We start from the raw sequence: 13088 nt of genomic DNA, 5'->3' as shown, positions 1-13088 counted from the left end.
GCCTACCACTCAGTTGCAGCAAAATTGTATTTTACCAAGAAATTTCAAAAACTTGTTTTCAAAAAATATTTTTTCTTTCCAAGATAGCAGTTTTGATACCAGACTAATTTCTCTCAACACAGATTGATCAGAACTGCACAGGCAATGTTTCACACTTAAAGGGATGGGGTCTTATTTGACCTAGACTCAAACATGGACCTGATAAGGTCTGGGTGAGACGTTCAGTAAGAACAATGTAAGGAACGCAGGTAAGACTTGCACACTCAGGATCTTAGAACTGCTGGGGGAACACTCTTCCTTCGCATTTATTCTCCTCACACACTAAAGGCTGGGTTTTTCTGAGCGGTCTCTATGAACTCTGTAACCCCTCCAATCATCATTTCCAAATATACATGAATTCCCTATTCTTGTGCCACTCTCGAGATGTGTGTGAGCATAAACACAAAAGCTATCTATTTCTACCCCGTGTTTCCACATTTTGGATCCCCTCCAGACACTATTCCGAATAGGACGCTCAGATGCAGGGCACTAAAAATGGTTCTTGCCTCAAAATAAAACCTTTAAAGATCCCTTAGTAGCTATTCAGGGACTGGAATTCAATTTCCATTCTCCACCCTTTGGCCAGCTGTAGATTCGAAATGCTCACATAAAACACCGAGTGCACGCTTCATGGCAAATTTGATTTTTCTTCTACAATACAAGTGTGAGTCACAGTTACCACACGCTGTATTTTTGCTTAGATAATATACAGAGCAATAATGGCCCTCATCAAGGGATAACAGGTCCTTGAAATTTTTTATTTTATAGGTAACTTTCACATAAGCTTTGGGTACACCTACCTACTGCATCAAGCATGTAAAAATCTAATACTTCAAATCATAACGCTCTATATTTTAGGCCATTATATCTCAAAGCATAGCTTCTTAAAATATTTTATTACAAGTAGTTTGTGCACATAAATGTTACATCACAACAGCAGAGGGGGGAAGAGAGAGAGAGAGAGAGAGAGAGAGAGAGAGAGAGAGAGAGAGAGAGAATGTAAACGTTTGCAAACTATATAAATACCATAGTACCTGCCTTGAAGTTATTCTTTCTTTGTCAGAATATACTCTAAACGTCTTACATAGAAAAACACTGGTCAGTAGCCTATGTGCATGAAACACTATTTTTGTTTTTAACTGATCTACCTTTCAGAGGTCTTTGAAGGAGAAAAATACAAGATCAAAATTCAGTCCACAAGTAAGATAGAATATGCTGGCAGCTTTGGTTAAAATACTCGATGTGCAATTACTCTGCACTTGGGATCCAGCAAGCCCCTCAGCGGTATCCTGATAACTGAGACTGAAGATCTAATCATGCTCATATTTGACACTATTTGGAAGAGGTTCAGCCTGCCAGTCAATATCATCACTTGCTCTACTATACAGTTGCCCACTTAGCCCCTGGCCATGGCTTCTCTGGGGAAATCAAAGTCCACTGCTAAAAATACTTTCTGAGCATTTTAAATCCATGCGGAAACAAGTACAGACTCTAGTAGCCACACAAGGAGGCTCAGGTACCATTGTTTACTACTTCTTTTGACCTAGGACCTTCAACACCATCTTTAAAAACACACAGACAATGGTGGCAAGATGGTGGCAGAGCCCCGCATGGCTCATGCAAGAGCTAGAGGAGGTTCGGAGCGGTTCAGACAAGCTGGAACCCACTGTTCATCTCTCCCTTTCCTGTGTACTTTTACTACACGCCATAACTCTATCTTCCTTGACAGTGAAAACTTAAAAGCCCCAGCAGTGATTCATGGAGCCCTCAAACAACCCTGTCCACGTGCATTGTGACACAGGTGAGGACGCTTAACAGCTCTTTCCCCAGGGGAAGAGGGCGGAGGCCTCCGTGGCTTACGAGCCGTTTTTATTGCACACCGGGCCCTGGCTGATACTGTCCTCCAGGTACTGGCTGCCCGTCTCGCTCCTGCTGTGGATGGTGGAGGGGTTGCGGGAGGGGCGCCTCTCGGTGTTGCTGTCCTGCAGGGCACAGCAGATCATCTTCCGCATGGTGTTGTACATGTCCTCGTCCTTGTACGAGTAGATGATGGGGTTCATGACGGAGTTGAGCAGTGCGAGCAGCAGGAACCAGCGCTTCACGTGCTGCACGTTACACTGCTTGCAGTTTAGGCCGTCCAGCAGCAGAACCACCAGACCTGGGGTCCAGCACACCACGAAGGCGCCTGCAGGAAGAGAGATAGAAGTAAGGGCTGCTCAGACCTCTGCATGCTGACTGGGGTTTCTGTTCCCTTCTTTTGTGTTTTGTCACAGGCCACAGGGAACTTACATCCTTCAGTAGCCGGATAGAGGTGAGTGGGTGGGACCCCCTTTGGTCATTCAGGGCGATCTGCTCCCCCAGGTCTCATTAGTGATAAAAGCTAAGTAATTATAAGGTGCGTTATGTACGTGAACCCCAGCAGTGAACCACTTTAGAAGGCTGCTGTAGTTCTTCACATTCAACAGAGAGAAAACTGCAACTCCATACCTAGCATGTGCAGGGTTCCAGAACCCTTATTCTTACCCATTCTGCTGTTCCTGACTTCGGACTTTCTAAACACTTCCTTGAAAATTCTAGCAATGACTAATGCACCCCACACATAACTCACCCAAGTCACTCCCCCCCACACACACCAAATAACACTGTACAATGGGCATTGTCAGGGGCAGGCAGCCATGGCCCCTACAGCATTATCTTTAGACTTGAATTAAGTCCCAAGTTCCATCCATCACAGACGCACACTGTTCTCTGTGACATGTTCACAGGCTGTTTACTTAATCACTTGCTGCGATCTCCATTGGTTTTGTAAGAAACAACTCTCTCGCAGTGTGGCAGACAGAAATGTGCTTTGTAGGGTGTGGTGGAACACGAACACCATCCACTAGTAACTGGACCACACTGACCTTACCTCTCAGTTCTGTGGTGTTGAGACAGGTTCAGTGTACTGCTGCCTAGTTAACATAGCCGGCGGCAACAGTTAGCAACTACCTTTTTACATGCTGACTATGAGCCAGACCTGGTGGGAGAAATGTTTTTCTTGATTAACTCATAGGATCATGCTATGAGATTGGCAGCAGAAAAGATAAGTACTTTGCCCACAATAAATAGGTTTTGGGAGACACTCAATTTTGGATGGATGTTCTTCCTCCACAGAGGACATTCTTTGCCGTGATGGGATCCATCTCCTTAGCACGATGTGGCTCTTTTTCAGTGGTCTTACGATGTCACTGCTTACGAGTCAACAAGCCTTCATCTGAAGCTTGCAGTATGCTTGGGCCTGAGCCAGACAGTGTCAGGGAGCTACCGGCTAACATGGAAAACAGAACGCACCACGTCTAGGAAACCGTAGCAACAACTAGTTTCTCTCATTGGTTAGAACTCTCTCTGGGCAGTTTTCTACTTGTTGTTCACATAAACGTGGTTGTATGTGGGGATCAGAGATGGCGAGCAACAGTCTGAAATGCGGCGTTTTAGCTTCTGAGCTGGGGCTTTGCTTAGACCAAGGTTGGACATGTAAGGATAACAACAGAGGATACTTCTACCAAAGCCTACTGCTTCCCCTATTACACCGGTTTGGTTTTCTGATCTGACTAACATGTGGGTAAAGAGCTAGATGTGAATTTCAGAGAGAGGGTGGAGTCCTCGTGCACTCACTGTGCAACTCTTGGGGATCCAAGCCACAGAATTGGGACAGGGCTTCCTCCACTGTACATCAGGGACTTCATGGCACATCTGGAATTTTACACTGTGGCACAACTCCTTTGGTGAGTGTGAAATCAGTTATTCGGCTTGGGTAATTTTTTTTTAAAGAGGTAGAATAGGATGGACTGACTGTTTTATTACACAGGCCAATTTATTTAATTTTTATTTAACTTTATATATCACATTTGGATACACTGGCAATGGAGCAGCAGATCCCCATCTCTTAAAAGACTTATTTTAATGAAGTGTGCTTGGGTGGGTATGTGTACAGGACTGTGAGTGCCAATGGAGACATCCAGAGGCGTCAGACCTGGAGCTGGAGTCATAGGTGGTTGTGAGCTACCTGTAGTCGGTGCTAGAAACTGAACTCAGGTTCTCTGGAAAAGCAACATGCCCCCTTAACCATATTGCTTGGCTTAGTGAAGACTTTGAAAAGCACTTGTTTGAATCTGTTTGAGGCTCTATCCAGCTCCAGTGGTCTGTATTTTCCATAATAATTTTATTTTTGTTGCTGTCTCTTCAAGAGGCTTTCAATGTTGTCAAGACACAAGAACTAAACAAGCCAGACATCAAAAGCTGAGGCTGCCAACATTGATGTGAAGAGTCTTTTCTGTATGAAATTGCCTAAAAAAAAAAAAAAAAAAAAAAAAAAAAAAAAAAAAAAAAAAAAAAAACAACCAGTAGGAATGTTCCAGTGTTCTTGTGGAGAAAGGAAAAGGAATGGAAAGAAAGGAAAATAATGGGACAAAAGAAAAAAACAGCACCTGATTTAGACTTTGTTAAGCACACAGTAACATTTCATAGACATGGAACTTCCAAGACAACAAAAGGGCAATGAAGCAGAAGGAAAGAAAAAAATAAGAAAGAAGGAAGTTTTCAGATAGGACATGTGAGTGTGAGTTTAAGTTCACGGTTAGTTACATAGTGTTTTAAGGGCAAATTGGGACACATGCTACTCTGTCTCAAGTGAGTGTGGGTTAGGAAAGGAAAGATAGCCTGGGAGGTCCAGTTCAGTCAGCCCCTACCAATCTTTTATAAATTCTAGGGGGAAAAAAAACCTTAAAGGAATGGTGTGTGTGTGTGTGTGTGTGTGTGTGTGTGTGTGTATGTGTTCTGTCTCAACACACAATTATTGCTAGAAACTACCAGGGTTCAAAGAAGCCATGAAAAGATCAAGTTTCCACCTAACAATAGAATCAGCATTAACCAGTAGGTGCCTATCTGGGGATGGATGGACAAAATTAGGAATGCTTTTCTTGGAGATTAGGAGAAGACATGATGAGTCAGTCAACTGTCTTCTAAAACCTGCATGTTGATCACACAGAAGAGATTAGCATGGACATGTCCTGGGGTGCTCCAGGGGGTCACATGGCAGACAAAGTTAAGATTTGGATGTGAGGCTTCAAGTAAATTGAAGGACCTGTATGTGTAGGTCAAATCTTCCTGAGCCACGTATGTCTTTTGACTACATCACTCTAGGATGCATACAGGGAGATTTTATTGCTAAAAATAAAGATATGCTAAATTTCTTCTGAACTTTTTTTATTTAGGGAATTGCCAAATTCTATGTAACTATTAGATTCAACTCATTATAAAATTCAGACAAATTTGACTTGTTTTCCAGGACATATGCGGTTACTTGCCTAAAAACTGATCAAGGTGAATTATTAGCTTCCCACGTTAGCTAGACACCTGAATTACAAGGGAATGTGTGTGTGTGTGTGTGTGTGTGTGTGTGTGTGTGTGTGTACATGTACGTGGGTGTACATGTGTGGGAGTGCACATTCACATGTGTGCAATTAGACAAACTTGGATGCTATGTTTACATGTTGTCCACCTTGTTTTTTGAGATAATCTCTCATGAGCTTGACACTCATCAGCAAGTGCTAGGGATGTGGCCTGAAATCTACTCACCACTGAGATTATGTTTACACACCACTATCTACCCACCACCGAGACTGCGTTCACACACCACTACATTCAGGCTCTTTTTTACATGGGTTCTGATGATCAAACACTCAGATTCTTATGCATACAAAGTAAATATGTTACCCGCCAAGCAATCCCCCATCCTGATAAGAGAAAATTTTAATAATTTACCTTCTGGTCCCCCAGTGAACCTAATAACATCTCTGGAAGTGTGTAGGATTCATAGATTCCCTGGGCAAGGATAAGGCACAGTCCATTTTGTAAACTATCTATAAACTGCCCCCCAAATCATTCAAACAATCTGATCCAGATGACAAAATCACTGACTCCATATTTAAAAGGGGGAAAGAGACAGAATCTTTTAAAATGAGACAAACATATTTCTAGAGATCAAATTCTTTACCACAGATTTGGGAAAAAGTGCTCACATTCACATGTATAAATCAGTGTACAAACTCTAGCCTCAAAATGCGTCTACAGGCAACACACACACACACACACACACACACACACACACACATACACACACATATGCATGCGCGCAGTCCTCCTCAGGGCACCATCACTCTTTGTTTTGCTTTGTCTTCCCATCCCCCCTAATCTGAGGTCTAGTTTTCTTTCCAAGCTTAGCTCCCATCCATCACCCACAATGATCACTCCTTTCTTTCAGTTCCTCTAGTGCCTCCTACTGCAATATCCACGTGCCTCAGGGTACATTACCTGCTTCAGTCCATATTACCACTCCCCTCCCCCTCCCCACCCCAGAGCTCTTGGCCAGGCAGGGTGCTTAGAGCTTTAGATGCTTCCCATTTAAAGCCCAGCCATACAGAATTGCTATCTTAGTCTCCTAGGTCATGAACTCTGATATTTAGAGCACTTGAGCTTGAGGCCTGGATGGGAGGCCCCACTCCCCTGCACAGGCTCTTAGCCTTGTGCATTATCTAAAGTGATTTTTTTTTAAATGCACATCCCTTATCTCCAGGCCTTTCATAACCCCCATAAGTGAGCAGGCTTTACCTTAGACATCTTTGTTATCCTTAGCATGAAGCTCCACACTCAGCAGTGAAGGAGGTAAGTCAGAGGAACCTGACTGGAGGCTATGACAGTCACATGGCCGGGCAGTATGCTAGCTAGCTGCCATCACCTGCCACTGCTGACAGTGTACTCCCCTGCCTCTCAGGACTTGGCAGGAATGGAAACCAGGCCCAAGACCCCAGCAGCTCTCAGAGAAAGCCCTGGGAAGAAGCAGTCTGTGGAGCTGGGCACAGTCCCAAGAATGACTGCGCAGAGGGGTCAGAAGGAGCTCGAGGCACCTGGGGACTCCCAATCACCCCAGGATGGTTTTAAACCAGGTAAGCCAGTGAGGAAGTCAGATGGAGCCGAGAACTGGAATCTAGACAAGCTCCTGTGTAGTTCTCAGGAGTGTGGGTTATGTAACTCAGCCGCCAGGTGCCTTCTTCAACAACTTCACCCAGAGAAAGGAACTAGGATGTCCTCAGACATCAATTCTAGATGATGGATTAACTTCTCTCCCAAGCATCTGAAATGGCATGAATTATGTGCCCTTCTTGAGAGGATTAAGAAAACATTTCTCTGTACGGTTCATAAAGGAACGCCAATAAGGAAGACTAGGGCAAAGGTTTCGCTGTCTCTGTAGCAGCTCCATGGATCGTGAAATCAATTAAGTAGTTCACAGCTGGCCCTGAGAAGAAAAATGAACTGAGCAGAAAGCATCAGCATGTATAAAGTGCAGTCAAAGTATATTTGTTTTACAAAATGTGCTTCAGTCATAAACGTGTGTGTGTGTGTGTGTGTGTGTGTGTGTGCAGGCGCGCACATATGGCTGAAATTTGGAAGCTATGGCATTTCTTATTGCAGATCCCAATTTAAAACTAAACTTGAAAATCTACTTCTATATATTAGTGGTTTTCAAATCACTTTTTAAAAGTGGAAGAATACCTTTCCCAAAGGAACTTTCTCATCGGGATTTTTAGTCAGTTTTTTGTTTTGTTTTGTTTTCTGACTAAAGAAAGCACGGAAGGGGGGGGGAGTGTTGTATTAGTTAAGCTGCACACAGCAAATCTGCTCTCATTTTTATTCCAGGGTTTGAATCTCTTCCCTGGGGGGTGTCAGGCTTTTGATCGCTTGTTCACCCAGCTGATGGCGCTGTTTTGCCAGGCTGTGGAACCTTTGGTAGGCGAGGCCTCATTGGAGGGAGTAGGTCACATGGGAGATGGGTGCTTGGAGGATATGCCTGTCTCCTTTATATTCCTCCCCAACCCACCCCACTCCATTTCTTATCTGCCCCATCTTCTCACCAACACGGACTCAGCAACATCTGATGCACTACTTTCCTCACTGTGATGGACTAGAATCTCTCTAAAGCCCCTGCTATGTTGCTTCTGTCTGGCAGCTGGTGGTAGTGACAAGAAAACCCCATCTAACCTACACACATTTCCACCCTTGGCGGGCCCACCGAGCACATTCTGGAAACTATTGCTGTACACGGTAGCTTTTTGATACTATCAGCTCTTATAAGTCTTCCATCCCATAGCTAAGCTTTATCCACTTTCTCAGTAGACAGGACTGTAAGTCTGCTCCCAACTGCATCAGGGCTGCCTCAGGAGGAGACGCCACTTACCATGTTAGTTGCTACCAAATGAAAAATGGGATGTGAGCTAGATATCTCCTAGCTTAACTAGTTCCCCCGGGGTGCTTTAGCATGGTAAGCCATGAGAACCACCTGCCTGGCCAACGCCTCTAAAGACTGGCAGAAGTCCAGCTTTTCAGGATTGACCAGGGTCAGAAAAAGTTTGGATGGATGGCAGGAGATGTGTTTGAGGGTGAAAGAGAACTTGAAGACATGTTGCTTTCTTGGATCTAGGCAGTGAGTGTAGAGTAAGAATCAGGAAGCGTATGTCTGGGATTGCCAAGCAGAGGAAACTGAGGAGGGCTCTGTCTGGGGGTGGGTGAGAAAAACAGTTGTTCTGTTATAGGCACTTAAGAGTGTGCGTGGCTTCTTACATGTAGAGAGCAGCTGGACCCAAGGTTGCAACTCTGAGAGCAATGCATAAAAATGTTGACTTGGGAGCCATCAGCTCTAGGCTGCAACTGGAACCATATGCTGTTCTGTCAATAAATATCTACTAAGTAAGCGCCTACCACAGCAGACACCAGAAGTGACTGTCCCCATGATGACATTTGAATGAGAAGCCGAATTGCCTTCATTGCCCAGTGACAGGTCAGTTGTCCTAAACACACACAGTGATTTCTTAATGGCGTTTGATGCTCTTTTGGTACTCGTTTTGAGACTCACTAATAATCTAGTAAGACGATGAATGAACTTTCTTCTCATAATCAAATAAACTAGCTTGAGTGACATACTTAAAAATAGAAAACGATGAGCTATCAAAGTTAGTTTTTAATCACACAGGAGAACATTCACACCAAGCACTGAGCTGAGAATCTGATGGCTTCAGTTAAAGGTTATGGAAAGCATCCAATTAAAGACCCATCACATGCACATTAGAGGTCACATCAAGAGACAGCAATGCTCCAGGCAGGCAAATTGCCCTCAGTCATGTATTTAAGATGGTTTAGCATTCCTGGGGGGTGGGTGACTGTCAAACTGGCTTCAATTGTCAACTTGACAGGATTATTGAGTCTAGGAAGAGGCAACCTCACGCCAAGAACTGCCAGATCAGAAAGGCCTGTGGCTCTGTCTGGGAGGCATTTTTAAAATTGCCAGTTGATGCAGAAGGGGTCAGACCACTGTGGGCAGTGCTGTCTTTGGGCAGGGGGTCCTAGGTTGTATAAGAAGGTAAGCTAAGCAAGCCATGGAGGGCAAGCCAGCCATCAGTGTCCCCAGTCTTTGCTTCAGTTTCTGCCCCAGGTTCCTGCCTATGTCCCGTGATGATGGGCTACAGCACAGAGGATGGAATAAATCACTCCCTTTCCAAGCTGAGCTTGCTGATGGTGTTCACCACAACAGATAAGCAAAGTAAAACAGGATGTGCACACAATTAGAGCCTCCAGTTGCACAAAACCTAATCTCCAGGACTCATACGCTTCTCTTCCCTGCCCCTCAGGCATGTATCCATATTTTCATCTGTTTGAAATGTTACACACGCAATTAAAAAAAAAAAAAACTTTGACAAGAGAGTAACTCACAAAACACTCATAATGACAAAAACAGCCACGCAGCCTAGTCTTGCTCTGGCACATGGACTACTAATTTCATCAAACGGGAGGATATATTTTAAGTCTGTTCACTCTGTCATTCTTTGTTTTTAGCCCAGGAGAAAAAGCCACAGAGTGAAAAGCAGTAATACCAACCTAGGAAGCCACAGGGCTGTCTGATTCACTAAAATAGAAAATTACAGCCCCCCAAAAAATCAGGCGGTGACCCGCATTCTGGCGAAGCAGTCTTCATGTTTACAAAATAAAATCAAAACCAAGCAAAAATGCAAAGTAAATAGGTGTTTTGTGTTGAAGCTTTATAACGCATATGACATACACTAACAGAATATTTAGGGGAAAGTGTTCTTACGATATTGAAGGATTTGGTCCATGATTTAGAAATGATGCTTCCAGGTGTCATTTGTCTTCAAATTCAAATTCATTTACTGACAGCGTTCTAAAAGTCTTAAAAGTCGGATACCAGAGGAAAAAAGATTTCCCCATGTCTGAAAGGAGTGATATGTATACCATAGCAAAACTGAACTGCTTCATACAGCTGCTGAACGGGGACACTGCCCACAAAGACTCATTTGACACAATTGTTTCCACTGTCAAGACTCCTGATTCTAACAAATAGTTTTTAGACACTTGTTTTAAATTTGTGGCCAGCTTCAGAAAGTTGGATCTCTTCATGCCAAGCACTTAAAAACACAGCCTGAAACAGAGGCTTGGCAGCTGGAGCCACAGCTGGAGCCTAATTCTAGTCTTTAACTTGGGGCAAGAGCTGGAAATCATAAACTTTGTTAGCAAACACCGTCTCTATCTCCAGATTCCACTTTCAACAGCTTGTGTGTGTGGACCCCCAACACCTCAGAAGCTCAGTTCTTTCTAGGGCCTCCCACCGTCTGAGGAAGGTCAGCTGGAAGCATGGGGCAGAGAGTCAGCTCTCTGGTATAATATAAACACTGACAGACACCGGAGTACTTCTTTGGAACAAGAAGCCATCTTTGGCCCCTTACCTTTTCAGCTGTAGACATGAAGTGTTTAATGACACCGAATGCTCTTAGCACAGAATGGTATCCTGGGGGATGCATACAAGGGGTGTGTTTGGTGGGTTCACATTTTCAAATAACATGGGAAGTTGGTCCAGCTAGGTACCACTGGGAGCTCAGAGGAATGAAACAGGAAGAAGTTGGTCCCAGGAAGTAGAGGATGAAAACCACACTCCCTTACAGAGACTGGAAACTGGGGAACTAAGCATTATATCACAGAGGTAACCTCACACCCTCAGTCACCGTGGCTAATCACTCAGGATGCTGCTTGCCTCGGAGCGCAGACATATGCATCTTGCTTCTATCAGTCTCTAACGATCAAATAAACATTTTCCTTGAGAGAAATGCCCTTACCATTCTCATCACAGAGAGTAAAAAAAAGAAAGAAAGAAAGAAAGAAAGAAAGAAAGAAAGAAAGAAAGAAAGAAAGAAAGAAAAAAAAAAAAAAGGAGAAGCTTGAAATCTGGCAGGCTCTTGAGTTGAAATCTTGTCTATAACCAAGGGCAAACTAGCTCTTTCACCAGCCTATAGAATATAGGCTATAGAATGAGCAGATGATAAGTCACCACAGGAGTTTTGTGAGAATTTAGTATGATGATATATGGAGAGTGCCCGACACAGAAAGCACTTCCAAAATGCTGGTTCTGACTGCCCGGAAAAAGCTGCTCCCTTCTCCTTCTATACTTCTTAGACAGTTTATAGGCAGACCTGATAGTGTGCTTTGGATTCTATAGTGTGTTCAAATGTGCACACACATGTACACATGTGTTATTTTCAACCACTTCCTGCCGCTATAACAGAATGCCACACAGTGGGTCAACCATAAACAATAGAGGTTTATTTAGTTTATATGCTGGGAAAACCCAACTTCAGTGGCTGCATTCGGCGACAGCTTCACACTAAGTCATCACACAGCAGAGGAGTAAGCAAGCATTCCTAAGACCAGGGCAAGAGAGTGTGACCTTGTCACAGTTCTACTGTCAACACAATTAACCCATACCTGGGGTCATGACGTGCATTCGCTGCCCACGGCCCAGTCACCTCTTAAATGCCCGACCTCATAGCACTAATAGAATGGTGACTGTGTTTCAATGTGAAACTTCAATGGTTAAACTGTTAATGAGCATAAACCTTCAAGTGTACAATTCCTTACACTCTGCCCTGTTCCTCCTCATACCTGGAAACCCTCCCTGTGATATCTTACTCAGTCTGGGATGCTCAGAGCTTACCTTAAGGCCTCCCAGTCAAATAGATGGTGTAAAAAAAATACTTGTTACTTTAAGAGTAAATAAACCCCAGCTGTTGACTGGAGCCCAGATCCTGTCCACTATGATTTTTAATTTATGACTCTATTTCTCTGTTATCTCTCTACCTGTATATTTCTGGGATTGGACAAAAGCCTCCTTCTGGATCTTATACTCAATAACTGTGAATTTTACCTTCTGCATCCTTTAGCCATATTCTAACTAATCAAGGGAAAGATCAAAATGGCTATTCTTCATAGTTTTTGATGAAGGAAGTTTTGGGTATAGTTTGAGATGATTACCACATAAATCCTGTCAAGACCGACATCTTGACAGGCATCAGAATGCTACCAGATGTTCATTCGATATCCACTTCACTGAGGCTGGACACTGGTTAAGTTCTGAGCACTGCATAAATTGTTGGGTGAAGACAAGGAATACAGGCAGCATTTCAGATGGCTCAGACAATGCGACAAGGGTGTTAGTTAGCTTTCTGTTGCTGGGATAAAGTCCCATGACCAAAAGCAATTTGGGGAGGAAAGGGTTTGTTTCATCTTACAACTTATCGTCCTCCTAAAGGGACGTGTCAGGGTAGAAACTCAAGGAGGAGCCCTGGGGACAGGAACTGAAGCAGAGACCATGGAAGAACACTTTTTCCTGGATTGCTCTTCATGGCACTTACTGAAATAATATTGTACACACCTTGAAAGAGTAACCTGGCTTAATACCGTGCCCATATGATGAGTGTATATGGGGCTTCATACATACACTTTTATGTTCTTGCCCAAGGAACTGTCACGAACGGGAATGTACTTTAGTGGTGACCTCTGGAGTTGTACTATAGGAGGGCATTGTAATAGTAGGGTCACATTACTCCTCCAGAGCTTAATGAACAGTGTGTGTGTGTGTGTGTGTGTGTGTGTGTGTGTGTGTGTGTGTGTGT

At 43.7% G+C, this 13088-nt stretch overlaps 1 protein-coding gene across 2 annotated transcripts in view; it reads right to left on the bottom strand.

The window, feature by feature from the left end:
* Positions 1-218: 218 nt before the first annotated feature.
* Lpar3 (lysophosphatidic acid receptor 3) overlaps positions 219-13088 on the bottom strand; it is a 65389-nt gene continuing 52519 nt past the window's right edge. The window contains exon 3 of one of the 2 annotated variants that reach the window (XM_021196782.2): positions 219-2224. In XM_021196782.2, the coding sequence (XP_021052441.1) occupies positions 1896-2224 (329 nt within the window). In that variant the 3' untranslated portion in view covers positions 219-1895. The remainder of the gene's footprint in view (positions 2225-13088) is intronic. The other variant, XM_029537772.1, reaches the window with a different exon arrangement.

The sequence above is a fragment of the Mus pahari genome, chromosome 4 (assembly GCF_900095145.1).
Source record: "Mus pahari chromosome 4, PAHARI_EIJ_v1.1, whole genome shotgun sequence".
Classification (NCBI taxonomy): Eukaryota; Metazoa; Chordata; class Mammalia; order Rodentia; family Muridae; genus Mus; species Mus pahari.
Note: the sequence above shows the minus strand (reverse complement) of the source record. Positions and strands in the feature narration are given on the sequence as shown.